General features: G+C 40.8%; 1 protein-coding gene across 1 annotated transcript; it reads right to left on the bottom strand.

The window, feature by feature from the left end:
* Positions 1–255: 255 nt before the first annotated feature.
* Positions 256–3,357, bottom strand: LOC120852821. The gene is made up of 3 exons (XM_040226285.1): positions 3,214–3,357; positions 2,202–2,205; positions 256–1,686 (listed from the first exon to the last, which is right to left on the bottom strand). Exons 1-3 carry the CDS (start codon positions 3,245–3,247, stop codon positions 915–917), a joined length of 810 nt encoding a protein of 269 aa, XP_040082219.1. The 5' UTR covers positions 3,248–3,357; the 3' UTR covers positions 256–914.
* Positions 3,358–16,205: the final 12,848 nt, after the last annotated feature.

Below are 16,205 nucleotides of genomic sequence, written 5' to 3' on the forward strand. Positions count from 1 at the left end.
CGAGAATGCACCTTACCTAGGGCAATCAAGGCCTCTTGGAATTGCCTCAACGTGGGGGGCGGTAGTTTCTTTTCTTCAAAGATTGGACAGACCGGGGGAGGTCTCCCATATAGAATTTTAAATGGGGTTAGATTAAGTAGATAAGGAGTATTACCCGCACGGAAGAGAGCGAAGGGAAGGAGGGTCACCCAGTCCCCGCCAGTCTCTATAGCCAATTTGGTTAAAGTTTCTTTTAGGGTCCAATTCATTTTTTTAACTTGCCCTGAGCTCTGTGGACTGTATTTACAATGTAACTTCTATTTGGTCCCCAGAGCTAGGGCAAGGCTCTGAACTATTTGACTCATGAAAGCAGGTCCATTATCAGAGCCAATGGTCACTGGCAGACCAAACCTGGGAACTATTTCTTCTAAAATCTTTTTTGCCACTATCATCGCGGTTTCTCCCTTTGTAGGAAAAGCTTCTACCCACCCCGAAAAGGTATCTACCAAGACTAACAAGTACCGGTAACCATACTTGCCTGGCCTTACCTCAGTGAAATCCATCTCCCAGTGTTTCCCTGGTCTTTCTCCCCGATACCTCAGTCCTGTGTGTTGTCCTTTCCCTGGTTTCATCTGTTGGCATGCCTTACAAGCATGCATTATATCTCTTACAGCTGTTTGGTGCTGGGGGAATCACAGTTGCACAGTTTGAAGGAGCTTCAGAGTCTTTTTTTTTTCCCAGATGAGTAGTCAAGTGTAAATGTTCACATAGTTGTCATCCCAAATGGGTGAGGAGTATCAAGTAGCCATCTAAGTCTCGGTACCATCCATCTTTACCTTTTTGAAGGTTGGTGTTTTCTTGGATCCAGGCAAGGTCAGAAGATGAATACTCGGGGGACGGGGGCAAGGTTCCCATACCTGGAGGGGGAAGTCCTATCACCAGCACAGGGGTGATGTAGTCTTCATCAGCTGCCTTTTGAGCTGCCAGGTCGGCGGCGCGATTTCCTCCTGCCGTAGGGTTTTCACCCTTCTGGTGTCCAGGTCATGAACTATTGACACAGCCCGAGGCATCTGCACAGCCTCCAAAAGTCTATGGATTTCAGGCAAATTTTTAATTTCTTTTCTTTCAGCAGTCAAAAACCCCCGTTCCTGATATATAGGGCCCTGGATGTGCACCGTGCCAAAGGCATAGCGACTGTCAGTGTAAATGGTTATTCTCTTTCCTTTGGCCCTCTCTAGTGTTTGAATTAAGGCAATTAATTCTGCCTTTTGTGCGGAGGTGCCTGGGGGAAGGGCCTCAGCCCATACTGTCTGTCCAGAGTCATTTACTATTGTGGCTCCCGCCCGTCTCTGTCCATCTTTTATATAACTGCTCCCATCTGTAAACCATATTAGTTCACTGTTGTCTAGTGGCATATCTGTTAAGTCCTTTCGTATTGCTGTTACCCCGGCCAGTATTTCATCACAATTGTGGAGGGGGCCATCCCCCTCTGGATTGGGCAAAAGAGTAGCCGGATTTAAAGAACAAGGCGTTTGGAAATGTATCCGTGGGGTGTCGAGCAGCAAGGCCTGATAGTGTGTCAATCGGGCATTAGAAATCCATTTACCTGGGGGCTGTTTTAGAACTCTCTCTATGGCATGAGGAGTGTAGACCAAGAATTTCTGTCCATAAGTCAGTTTATCAGCATCGTGGACCAAGAGGGCGGTGGCCGCAATAATACGGAGACAAGGTGGCCACCCTGCTGCCACTGGGTCCAGCCTCTTGAAGAGGTAAGCTACAGGCCGCTTCTATGGTCCCCATTTCTGTGTTAGTACCCCTTTTCTTACACCTCGTTTTTTATCTATAAATAATTGAAAAGGCTTAGATGGGTCAGGGAGGGCAAGGGCAGGAGGTTCTAGCAAGGTTCGTCTGAGCTCCTGGAAGGCCTTTTTCATTGGTTCAGTCCATTCCCAGTCTTTATTTTCTTTTGTCCCTTTATATAAGGGCCTTGCCTTTTCTGCAAACCCCAAGATCCATAACTGACAATACCCCACAGTTCCTAGGAACTCTCTCACTTGTCTAGGGTTAGCTGGCTCAGGGATCTGGAGAATGGTTTCTTTCATGGCCTGTGTTAGCCATCTTTGGCCCTGTTTTATTTTGTAACCGAGGTATGTGACCTCTTGTTTGGCGATTTTGGCCTTCTTGGCACTGGCCCTGTAACCCAAAGTCCCCAAGGTCTGAAGAAGATCACTTTTTGCCTCTTGGCAACTCATTTCTGTAGTTGCTGCCAGCATGAGGTCATCGACATACTGCAGTAAAACAAATAGTAGGGTGCTCAACCCGATACTCACGGAAGTCTTCATCCAGGGCCTCATTGAACAGTGTGGGCGAATTTTTGAAACCCTGTGGTAAGCGAGTCCATGTCAGTTGTACGGGGGTCTGGCCACCGTCTTCTTGCCATTTGAAGGCAAAGATCTCTTGGCTTGCGGGGGTGAGGGGCAAACTGAAAAAGTCATCTTTCAAGTCTAAGACAGTATATCAGACATAGTTTGGAGGTAAGCTGCTTAGTAGTGTGTAAGGGTTGGGGACCATGGGATGAACATCACTCACCCATTTGTTGACTTCACGGAGATCCTGAACTGGTCTGAAATCAGTTTTCCCAGGCTTTTTCACGGGCAACGGGGAGTGTTCCATGGGGACCGGCACCTTTTTAGGATCCCTGCTTTCATGAGGCGCTGTATATGAGGTGTAATTCCTTGTCTAGCCTCTTGACTCATGGGATATTGTCTTACCCTCACTGGAAAAGCATTGGCCTTTAGCTCGACGATGATAGGAGGCTGCTGTTTGGCTAGTCCCATCCCTGCCATTTCTGCCCAGGCCTGAGGGTATTTCTGAACCCATAACTGTACATCAGGGCTTATTGTCATTGGGGCCTCCGGCAGATAGAGTCTGTATTCATCGTTTAATGGCAGAGACAGAACTTGAAGAGGATGTCTGGTCCCATCCAGGACTGACACCTGTCCATGGTCGAAATGAATTTGGGCATTCACCTTAGACAACAAGTCTCTTCCTACCAAGGGTGCCGGACATTCAGGTATCACCAGGAAAGAGTGGGTCACCTGGTGGGCCCCCAAGTTCACATGCCATTTTGTGGTCCATCCATATCATTTAGTCCCGGTTGCTCCCTGCACCCAACTGCTTTTCTTAGACATGGGTCCATCTTTTTGGTTTAGAACTGAGTACTGGGCTCCTGTGTCCACCATGAAGCCAACCGGTTTTCCCTCCACATTTATGGTTACCCAGGACTCGGGGAGGGGTGCCGAGCCTTGACCCCCTCTAGTCGCTATGCTCTCCCACATAGAGGATATGACTTTCTGGAGAAGGGGTCTCATTCTTGGAGGTCCTGGGCCTCTCTTTCAGATTTTTCTGGGGGCATTTATCTTTCCAATGTCCAAACTCTTTACAGAGTGCACATTGGTTCCTTTCAAGTTTACGCCTTACTGTTTTTTTCTTCAATTTTTGAGTCCATCTTTTTCCATTTTTGGACCTTGCCCTTGTTTTTGACCCCAGCAAAAAATATCTGGGCCAGTTCTTTTTGATTTTTACGGTTTTCTTCAGCTCTAAATTCTCTTTTTTCCCACCTAATGCGGTCCTCTCTCTCCTCTGGGGTCTCTCTATGATTAAAAACTCTCTCTGCTGCCCTCACTAGATCCTGCAGGGATTGCTCACACCTAACCTCTCTACCTTTTGTAGCTTTTTTCTAATATCGGGGGCTGCCTGATTCACGAATGCTAACATAACAGCGGCTTGTGACTCATCTGCTTGTGGGTCCATAGGGGTATATTGTCTAAAAGCCTCCGTTAGTCTTTCAAGGAAAGCTGCTGGGCTCTCATTTGGCTCTTGCCTTACCGAATTTATTTTTGCCAAATTTGTTGGCTTCTTGGCGGCCGCTCTAAGGCCGGCCATAAGAGTCTTGCGGTACACCTGGAGACGCTCCCTACCTTCAGTGCGTTCCAAGTCCCAGCTGGGTCGCACCAAAGGGAACCTCTCCTCAATAAGGTTAGGCTGTATTGTGGGCCTCCCATCTATCCCAGGCACATTCTTCCAGGCTTCTGACAGGATTCGTTCATGTTCCTCTGTAGTAAAAAGCACCTGTAGCAATTGTTGATAATCATCCCAAGTGGGATTGTGAGTGAAAAGAATAGATTCTAAAAGATCAATAAGTCCCTGCGGTCTTTCAGAAAATGAAGGAGTATGGGTCTTCCAGTTATAAAGATCACTAGTGGAGAAGGGCCAATATTGATATGTCCGTTTTCCGTCCTCCCTGGCTGGCCCCACCCGAACCGGAAATGCCTGAACAGTGGAGGAGGGAACTTCCGGGTCTTCTTCCTCCGCCATGTTGTCTATTCCCCTCGTCTTTTCCCGAGTTTCCCGGGTGGGGCCTCCTTTTTGGAGGGGAGCTGAAGGCTTGGTTCCCCTCTGGGTTTCTCCCGATGAAACCTGTGGAACCTGTGGAAGCAAGGGCGGATGTGGATCCGAATAAGGGGGTGGGGACAATTCAGTCTCCAGGTCTATCAGATTAGGATACAGAGAAGATTCCTGGAACACTGGTTTCGGCTGCTTTTTGTCCTTCTTTTCTTTTTTCTCTTCGGAAGCTTGTATGACTAGCACCTGTGGGCCTGGCGAGGTTATAGTCGGGGAGGAGGGACGGGGAGGTTTGGGAGGAGCAAGGACAAAGGGTTTAAGCCATCCCGGTGGGTTTTTCACTAGATCCTGCCAGACCAGAATATAGGGAGCTTGGTCTGGGTGCCCAGCAGGACTGGGAGTGAGCACCTTCTCTTTGACCACTCGAATAGTAGGCAGGCTGAAGCTGCCTTCTTGTGGCCAGCCGACATCAAAAGCAGGCCACTCGGAAGAACAAAAAGTTACTAACTTGCTTTTCTTCACCAGCAATGATAGATTCTGTGCTCTAGACTTAAAATCAGAGAAGTGGTTAATCATAAGAGATAAAGGAGTAGAAGTATATTGCCCCATGGCCACAAGGAACACAAATAACAATGAGACCCACAAGGACAGTGCCGGCACACAGAGACACAGGGAGGATTCACAAACAAATTCCAGTTCTCAACAATCCTCCCTACACTGTTAGAAACCTCTTTTCCATTTCCAAGTGTCTTACCGTCAGGACGTCCTCAGTGCCAGCTACCGGGGACCCGGCCTCACGCTGGGCTTACCTCTGCCGGCTGCCTTCCCGGTACGCTACTGGGGACCCAGCCTCACGCTGGACTTAATCCAGTAACCAGAGCCAGCTGCCTCCCCGGTACGATACCTGGCCTCGGCCTTACGCTGAACTCAATCCAAAATTAACACCGGTGTTCAGAGCTCATATCTCCTGACCAGGTTACTCCCTTCTACCAGGAGAGTTATTCTCCCCGGTCGGATGGAAATCCCGGACGAGCCCCCAAATGTTACGCATCGAGCCCGTATCTCCGTACCGACCAAGAGAACAAGTCCACCATAGTAATGCAAAGGCAGGAAGGGAGTTTTATTTCTAGCGCGCTAGGGCCCAAGTCTCATCCCACACAGTGGAATGCGACAAGAGCCCCGAACAAAGGAGTATGGCTGCTTATATACAGGCAGTTCTTTGTCTCAATTACAGGGGTAGCTGGCGTTACATGATTGGCTAGGCAGGATGAACGCATATCCTGTCTCTTTTGGTTGGTATGTATGGGGAGTTTTCCTAATTTGGTCAAGGGATGCTCTGTTAGGAAGACATGACTTAGGTCCTGTGCCGAATATACCTTGCTGAGCCTGTCATGGCCGGAGTTTGACCCCTAACATTTTCCAATGAGTCGTTACCTCCATTACCTCACATAATTACCCTTTTTTGGTGTTGATGTGAACTTTTAATATTTACTCCTTCAGGAAAATTTCAAGTATGTAAAACAGTATTGTTAACTATGGCAGTATAGTTATATTGTCATCTCATAACTGGAAGTTTATTCCCTTTGACTGCGTTGTGCCGTTTACCCCGTCCATAGCCCCTGACAACCAGCATTCTATTCTCTATTTCTCCGAATTTGACTTTTTCAGATTTAGCATGATAGTGCCTTCAAGGTCCATCCATATTGTTTCAAATGGCAAGATTACCCTCTTTTTTTATGACTTTAATACGATTCCATTGTGTGTGCATGTCTGTGTCACATTTACTTTATTCATCCCAGAATGGATGCTCAGGTTCTTTTGTGTCCTGACTATTGTGGATAAATAATGCTGCAGTGAACTCGAGGGAGCAGATCTCTCTTCAAGAGTCATTTCAGTTTCTTTGACATATAAACAGAAATCAAATGACTGGATTATATGGTATTCTATTTTTAATTTTTTGAAGACCTTCATACTGCTTTTCATAGTGGTTGTACCAATTTACATTCCCACTGATTGTACACAAGTGTTCCCCTTTCTCTCTACACCCTTGGCAACACTTGTTATCACTTGTCTCCCCGATGGCAACTATTTTAACAGGTATGAGGTGATATCTCATTATGGTTTTGACTGGCATTTCCTAGATGATTAGTAGTGCTGAGCATTTTTTGTAAACCTTGTATGTCTTTTTTTTGAAATTGTCTAGTAAGTTTTTCTGCCCATTTTTAATAGAATTATTATTACTGTTGAGTTGTATGAATTTCTTATATAATTGAATGTTAACTGCTTATCAGAAATATGTATTTTGTCCCATTCCTTAGATTGCTTTTTCATTTTTCTTGGTGGTTTCCTATGCTGTGCAGATTTTTAGTTTGATGTGGTCCCATTTATTTATTTTTGCTTTTGTTGCCTTGGCTTTGAGTGTCGAGTCCAAAAAAATCATTGCCAGTATCAGTATCAAGCAGCTTCCCCACCATGTTTTCCTGTAAGAGTTTTATGAATTTATATTTAAGTCGTAAATTCATGTTAAGTTATTTTTTGTGAGTAGTATAAGATCAGTGTTCAGCTTCATTCTCTTGTGTATGAATATCTAGTTTTCCCAACACCATTTATAGACTTATCTTTTCCCCATTGTGCATTCTTGCTGCTTGTGTCAAAATAGTTGACCGTATATGTATGGGTTTATTTCTAAGCTCTCTATTCTGTTCCATTGGTCTATGTGCCTGTTTTTATGCCAGTACATAGTGATTTTTTCCTGCAGTTTTATTGAGCTATAATTGACATACTGCACTGTATGAGCTTAAGGTGTATAGCATAATGATTTGACTTACATATATCATGAAGTAATCATCACAATATGTTTAATGAAATTTATTGTCTCATATGGATACCAAATTAAACAACCAGAAAAACATTTTTTTCTTGTGATGAGAGCTCTTGGAATTTTAACAACTTTCATATGTAACATACAGCTGTGTTAATTCTATTTATCAAGTTGTACATTATATCACTAGTACTTATTTATATTATAACTGAAAGTTTGTATCTTTGGACTGACGACTTTGTCCACTTCCCCCTCCCCACACCCCTAGCTTTTGGTAACCACAAATCTGATCACTCTTTCTATGAATTTCCTTGTTTATTTGCTTTTGAAGTATAATTGACGTACCGCACTATGTGAGTTCTTGGTATACAACATAGTGATTTGGTATTTCTATGCATTTCAAAATGATTACCACCTCATTTCCTAATGTATGTAAGTCTAGTTACAATATATCACCATACAAAAATATTGGTTATTGACTATATTCTTCACAGTGTACATTGAATACCTGTGACTCAGTTATTTTGCAACTGAAAGTTTGTTCTGCTTAACCCTCTTCACCTATTTCTTTCCTCCCTGATTCCATTTCCCCAATAGCAACCAGCTGTTTGTTCTCTGTATCTATAACTGTTTGTTATTGTTGGTTGTTTATTTTGGTTTTTACATTCCACAGTTAGTGAAATCATACAATATTTGTCTTTCTCTGACTTATTTCACCTAGCATAATATCCTCTAGGTCCTTCCATGTTGTCACAAATGGTAGAAATTTCATTTTTTAATAGTTGAGTATTATTCCATTGGCTTCCCTGGTGGCTCAGAGGTAGAGAATCTGCCTGCCAGTGAAGGAGATATGAGTTCAATCCCTGGGTCAGGATAACCTGGAGAAGGAAATGGCAACCCACTCCAGTATTCTTGCCTGGGAAATCCCATGGACAGAGGGGCTTGGTGGGCTAGACTCCATGGGTTGCAAAAGAGTCAGGCATGACTTAGTGAATAAACAATATTATTCTATTATACATGTATACCACATCTTTATCCATTTATCTGTTGATGGGCACTTAAGTTGCTTCATTTATTGGATATTGTAAATAATACTGCAATCAACACAGGAGTGCATTTTAATTTTTTTCAAATCAATATCCAGGAGTGGAATTGCTGGATCACATGGTAGTTCTGTCTTTACTTTTTTCAGGAATCTCCATTGTTTTCCATAGTGGTTTTGCCAGCTTACATTCCCATCAACAGTGTACAGATGTTACATTTTCTCTACATCCTTGTCAACACTTATTATTTGTTGTCTTTTGGATAAGTACCATTTTGACAAGAGTGAGATGATATTGTGGTTTTGATGTGCTTTTCCCTGGTAATTAGTTGATATTGAGCATCTTTTGTAATTTCTGTGTCTTTTTTTGAAGAATGTCTATTCTAACACTCTGCCTATTTTTATGCCCAAACATAATCAGGTTGTTTATTTTTTTGAGGTTAGTTCTATGAGTTCTTGTATATTTTGGATCTTAACCCCCAATCAAATGTATTGTTTGCAGGTATATTCTTCCATTCTGTAGGTGGCCTTTACGTTTTGTTGATAGTTTCCTTTGCTGTGCAAAAGCTTTTTAATGTGATATATTTTAATATGTTTAGTTTTGATTTTGTTTACATTGTTTGAGAAGACATATGCAAATAAATATTATAAAGACCAGTGTCAGGAGTCTACTGCTTATGTTTTCTTCTAGAAGTTTTATGGTTTCAGGTTTTACACATAAGTCTTTAATCCATTAAAAATTGTTTTTAAATTGAAGTATATTTGATTTACTATTTTGTGTAGTTTCAAGCATATAGAAAAGTGAATCAGTTATTCTAACAGTTATTCTGTTAATCAGTTATTCTGTTATATCAGTTATACATATAGTCACCCCTTTTTAAAAGATTCTTTTCCCATATAGGCCATTACAGAATACCGAATAGAGTCTTTTGGTAGCCAGTCCTCACTAGTTATCTGTTTTATATATAGTGATGTGTATATGTCAGCCCCAGTCTCTCAGTTGAGTCCTCCCTGCTTATCCTCTGGTAATCATAAGTTTGTTTTCTATATCTGTAACTCTACTTCTGTTTTGTAAATAAATTCATTTGTACCTCCCCCCCCCTAGATTCCACATATAAGCAATATCATATGCTACTTGTCTGTGTCTGACTCACTTCATTCAGTGTGACAATCCCTAGGTCCAACCACATTGCTACAAATGGCATTATTTCATTCTTTTTTATGGTTAAGTAATATTCCATTCTATATATGTACCACATCTTCTTTATTTATTCTTCTGTTGATGGACATTTAGGTTGCTTCCATGTCCTATTGTAAATAGTAATGTAGTGAACATTGGGATGCATGTATCTTTTTGAATTTTAGTTTTCTCTGGGGATATGACCATGCTGGCTCAAATAGTAGTTCTATTTTTAGTTTTTTAAGGAACATTCATACTGTTCTCCATAGTGGCTGTACCAATTTTTATTGCCACTGACACGTAGGAGGGTTCCCTTTTCTCCACACCCTCTCCAGAATTTATCTGTAGATTTTTTGATAATGGCCATTCTGACTGGTGTGGGGGTGATTCTTCATTGTAGTTTTATTTTGCGTTTCTCTAGCAGTTATTGATGTTGAGCATTTTCTCATGTGCATTTTGGCCATCTTTATGTCTTCTTTGGAGAAAAAAATGTCTGTTTAGGTCCTCCACCCATTTTTTGATTGTGTTTTTTTTTGTGTGTGTGTGTGTGACATAGAGCTGCCCAGGCTGTTTGTATATTTTTGAGGTTAATTCCTTGTTGGCTGCTTTGTTGCAAATATTTTCTCTCATTCTAGGGTTTTCCTTTTGATTTTTTTATGGTTTTCTTGCTGGGTAGAGTATCCTAGGTTGCAGATTTGATTATATCTTGGTCACTCCCTTCTGGCGTGCAGTTTCTTTCAAGAAATCAGCTGATAGCCACATGGGGGTTCCCTTGTAACTGACTCTTATTTTTCTCTTGCTGCCTTTAGAATCCTCTCATTATCTTTTGCTATTTTAATTATGATCACTCTTGGTGTGTGTTTGGGTTCATTTTGTTTGGGACCCTCTGTATTTCCTGTACCTGGATATCTGTTTCCTTCTTTAAGTTTGGGAAGTTTTCAGCCATAATTTTTTTCAAATACATTTTTTATCCCTTTCTCTCTTTCTGGTCCTTCTGGGGCACCTGTTATGTGTAGGTTGGCAAGCTTTGTATTATCCCATAGATATCATACATTGCGTTCATTTTTTTCATTGGTCTTTCTGTCTACTGTTGTGATTGGGTGATTTCCATTTTTCTGTCTTATTGATCACTCGTTCTTCTGCATTATTTAGTCTGCCATTCATTGCCTTTAACTCAGTTTTTATCTTGGCAATTGAGTTGTCTAATTTTGATTGGTTCCTCTTTATAGTTCTGGTTTATTGTTACAGTGATCTGTGTCTCTATTGATAGTATTTGCTAATCATTTTAGCTTTTTAATTACCTCCTTTCTGAAGTTGAAGTCTGGTAGACTGGGGAGTAATTTCATTGTTCCTTCAGGTGATTTCGTTTAATTGAGAGTATTTCCTCTGCTTTTTCTTTTTACTTAAATTTCTCTAACTCTATGAATTTAAGAGAAACGTTTATTTGTTGTGGTCTCGATGGGCTGTTTTTGTCTGGGAGCATCCCTGTGTAGACTGTAAGAGTAATATTCTTGGTGTGAGGATTTTTTGTATGGATGCCTGCCTCGTCTTTCCTCAGTGTGCACTGGCAATTGTCCCCTTGATAGGGAGTATGAATGTTGTTTTGGTAATCAGAGCCTGCACTGTGTGTTGGGCAGGGCGTCCTCTTTGCTCTGTGGCTTTTATAGCCCTGTCAAGGAGCACAGTCTCTCTCTAGTTTTTGGAGTAGAAGACTCCAGATCTGATTGTAAGCTGTGGTGTGATGTTAGTAAGACTGTAGTGCTTTCACTATGAAAGAAGCTATTGAGCATTCCTCCCCAGGGCTTTCTGCCAGGAATGTGTGATTCTGCAATGCTGCCCATCACCCAGTATGTGTGCCAATGTAGTCTGCTGCTGCTTGCACCACCCCGAGACCCATCCTTGCTGTGTGAGCAGTAATAGATGGCTGAGATGTTAGTTCCACTTCTGGCATGTGCATGCTCCCCAGCCCCCCTGCTGCTGGGCCTGTGCCCCACCGTGAGCACACTGACAGTGGGCTTCTGTGGTGGACCTGTGCCAAACCCTTCATGTCCTGATAATGGGGCACCTGTGGTGGGCCTGGACATTGTCTTGTGCATGCCAAGCAAACTGTACCACACCACAGATCCTTCAGGACATCTCCATGTAGCCAAACTGAGTCCTTTCCCTGGGTCTGTCTGCTAAGATTCAATACCCAGCAGCTGTGTTCACTAGTAAGAGCAATCCTGGGCTGAGAAATGTAGTGACATGACAGCCATCAGTGCAGGTCCCTGTCTGCTCTGCCTGGCAGCAAGCCAGCACATGCATACTCCTCTACAGCAGAGTCCATGCCACTCTAACTATCTGTCCTGGTGGACATCACAAATGGCAAAGAGGCTCCCAGGGTGAGGGAACCTGTCCTCTTTCAAGGCTCCATCTCCAGAGGTACACGTCTCATCTTGATTCCTTTTTTGTTGTCTTTCGTTCTACCCAGTTATGTATCTTTCTTGCAGCATTGGTTGTTAAGAGATCTTCTGCAAGATTTCAGTTGGTATTCTGTAAGAACTGTTCCATGTGTAGATGTATTTTTGATGTGTTTGTGAGGGAAGGTGAGCTCCAAGTCTTTGTACTCCACTATCTCTTTCACTGCTAGATAGCTAGACCTCTCCTGTTGGCTTGAACTTCCACGAACACCTCCTCCTTTACAGGATAGTTCTTATTCATCTTATAACTGGAAATTTGTACTTTTTCAATGCCTTCTTACAATCCCCCATGCCCTCCTACACACACACACGCACGCACACACACACACACACACACACACACACACACATACACAAAAGCTCTGGTAATCACATATCTGATCTCTTTTTCTATGAGCGTTTGTGTTGGAAGTATAATTGACCTACAGTGCTATTTCAGTTTCTGTTATGCAACATAGTAATTTGATATTTCTGTATAGTGTATATGTAAACTGAAGATCATGATAATTCTAGTTACAATATATTAGCATCCAACAATGTCACATATTTATTGACTATATTCACCACACTGTATATTTGACTGTGACTCAATTATTTGTAACTGAAAATTTGAATCTCTTAATTTTCCTTATGTGTTTTTCTCCTTCCCTCAACACCTTGCCCTCTGGTCAGCACTTGTTTGTTTAATTTATAACTCTGTTTCTGTTTTGTTATTTTTTTGTTTTATTTTTAAGTTCCATATTTAAGTGAAGTCATACAGTATTTTCTTTCTCTCACTCATTTCATTTATCATAATGCCCTTGTGGCCCATCTTTGTTGTGACAAATGGCAAATTTTCATTGTTTTTCTTTTTCTTTTCCTATTCTTATCTGTTTTATTCTTTTTAAAAAATGGGGTATAGTTGGGATACAATATTGTTGTTTTTTACTGTTCAACAAAGTGAGTCAGCTGTATGTATGCACATGTCCCTCCCTCTAGTACCTCCTTCCCACATTCCCTTCATCCTATCCATCTGGGTCATTACAGAGCAATGAGCTGAGCTCCCTGCAATATCCCCCTAGTACGTTCCCACTAGTTATCTGTTTTACACATGCATCGATGTCAATCTCCCAGTTCATCCCTCCCTACCCACCCGCTGTACACACATCCATTCCCTAAGTCTGAATCTTTATTCCTGCCCTGCAAATAGGTTCATCTGTGCCATTTTTCTAGATTCCACATACATGCATTAATATACGATATTTGTTTTTCTCTTTCTGATTCACTTCACTCTATGTGACAGATTCTTGGTCTATCCATGTCTCTATTAATGACCCATTTCAGTTCCTTTTTATGGCTGAGTAATATTCCATTGTATATATGTATCACATCTGTTTTATGTATTCATCTGTCAATGGACATTTAGGTTGCCTCTATGTCCTGGCTACTGTGAAGAGTGCTGCATTGTACATTGGGAGTACCTGTGTCTTTTTAAAATATGGCTTTCTCAGGGTATATGCCCAGTAGTAGATTTCTGGGTCGTATAATAGTTTTAGTTTTTTTCTGAAAAATTTAGTTTATTGAAAGAATTTTTTAAAAAAGAAGCTAACAGAAATGATCTAATTGTTTTGTGATATCTCAAGTGTTCATCCTTTTTTTCTTGGTCTTTGTATATAAAGATGCTACTTATTTAGCATGTTCTGTTCTTCATTTTCTCTCTTGTTCATGCCTTTGTTTATTTTTTAATTTGAGGGTAACTGCTTTTCAATTTGTGCTGGTTTCTGCTGTACAGCAGTGTGAATGAATCATAATTATATATATATATCCCCTCCCTCTTGAGCCTCCCTCTTTGCCTCCATGATTTTTAGTTTTTAAAGCAAACTTCATACTGTTCTTCATAGTGGTTGTATCAATCTATATTTCCACCAACAGTGTAAGAGGTTTCCCTTTTCCTCATTATATATCTATTATCACACTTGTTTTATCCATTCATCTACTGATGGGCAGTTAGATTGCTTTTATATCTTATAGAGGGGTGCACATATATTTCCTAATTTTTTTTGCATGCTTTGGATAAATCACACATGAATGAAATTACTGGATCAGTGGTAGATCTGTTTTTAATTTTTTGAGGAATCTTCATTCAGTTTTCCATAGTAGCAGCACCAATTTACTTTCTCTCCCTTTCTCCACATCTTCACCAACACTCATTCTTGTTATTTTTTGTACAATACTTATGACAGGTGTGGGCTTCCCTCATAGCTCAGTTGGTAAAGAATCCAACTGCAATGCAGGAGACCCCAGTTCGATTGCTGGGTCAGGAAGATCCACTGGAGAAGGGATAGGCTACCACTCCAGTATTCTTGGGCTTCCCTTGTGGCTCAGATGTAAAGAATCTGCCTGCAGTGTAGGAGACCTGGGTTCCAACTCTGGGTTGGGAGATCCCCTGAAGGAAAAGGCTACCCACTCCAGTATTCTGGCCTGGAGAATTCCATGGACTGTATAGTCCATGGGGTCACAAAGAGTTGGATATGACTGAACAACTTTCACTTCACTATGACAGATATAAAGTGATATCTCATTGTGGATTTGATTTGCATTTCCCTGATTAGCCATGTTGAACACCTTGTCATGTACATGTTGGCCACGTATACGATTTTTTTTTGGAAAATGTCTGTTCAGATATTCTTCCCATTTTTAAAATTTGCTTGTTTTTTGATACTGATTATATGAATTCTTTGTATATTTAAGATATTAATCATTTATCAGGTATGTTGTTTGCAAATATATTCTCCCATTCTGTAGATGGATATTCCATTATATTAATAATTGCCTTCACTGTGCAAAAACTTTTTAGTTTGATATAATCCCCTTTGTTTATTTTTGCTTTTGGTTGCCTTTCCTGAGGAGACATATCCAATTAAATGCTATTAAGATCAATGTCAAAGAACATATCACCTATGTTTTCTTCCAGGAGTTTTATATTTTCAAGTCTTACATTTAATTCTTTAATACATTTTGAATTTACTTTTGTGCCTCCTGTGATAAAGTCATCCAACTATAACTGGAAGTTCGTATACTGTTGAAGCCTAGCTTGAAGGATTTTGAGCATTACCTTGCTAACATGTGAAATGAATGCAATTATGCAGTAGTTTGAACATTCTTTGGCATTGCCCTTCTTTGGGATTGGAATGAAAACTAACCTATTATTGTTCTGCGGCTATTGCTGAGTTTTCCAAATTTGCTGGCATAATGAGTGAAGCACTTTAACAACATCATCTTTTAGGATTTTAAATAGCTCAGCTGGAATTCCATCACCTCCACTAGTTTTGTTTGTAGTAATGCTTTCTAAGGCCCACTTGAATTCACACTCCAGGATGTCTGGCTCTAGGTGAGTGACCACACCATCATGGTTATCTGCGTCATGAAGATATTTTTTGTATAGTTCTTCTGTGTATTTTTGTCACCTCTTCTTAATATCTTCTGCTTCTGTTAGGTCCTTATTATTTCTGTCCTTTATTATGCCCATCTTTGCATGAAATGAAACTAAAACAACAATCCAAACCCTAAGGGATGCACCGAAAGCAGTTTTAGGAGGAAAGTTTATAGCAATACAAGCTTACTCAAGAAACAGGAAAAATCTTAAACAAACTAACCCTATACCTAAAGGAACTAGAAAGAGAAGATAACCTAAAGATAGTAAAAAAAAGAAATAAAAATACATAAAATGGAGATTAAAGAAGCAATAGGAAACATCAGTGAATCAGTGAAACTAAGAGCTGGTTTACTAAAAAGATGAACAAATAGATGGATTTTTGCCAGACTCTTCAGGAGAAAAATGGAGAGGGCCCAAGTCAATAAAATCATAAATAAAAAAGGAGAAGTGACAACTGATGCCATAGAAATACATGGCATCTTACGAGACTATGATGACTATGTCAATTAAAGGGACATTTTAGAGGAAATGGACAAATTCTTAAAAAGATACAACCTCCCAAGATTGAACCAAGAAGAAATAAAAAAATATAAACAGATCAGTTACCAGTAATGAAGTACAGTCAGTAATTTAAAAATTCCCAACAAAAGTACATCCAGGACAAGATGGCTTTGTGGGGAAATTCTATCAAATATTTAGAGAAGAGTTAACAATTAAGGTTTGAAACTATTTCAGAAAATTGCAAAAGAAAGAACATTACAGAATTCATTCTATGAAGCCAGCATCACCCTGATCACCAAATCAGACAGAAATAGCAAGAAAAAAAGAAAATTGCAAGCCAGCATGACTGATGAACACAGATGAAAAAATCCTCAAGAGAATATTTGCAAACTGAATCCAATAAC

The sequence above is a fragment of the Oryx dammah genome, unplaced genomic scaffold (genome assembly GCF_014754425.2).
Source record: "Oryx dammah isolate SB20612 unplaced genomic scaffold, SCBI_Odam_1.1 HiC_scaffold_2, whole genome shotgun sequence".
Lineage (NCBI taxonomy): Eukaryota > Metazoa > Chordata > Mammalia > Artiodactyla > Bovidae > Oryx > Oryx dammah.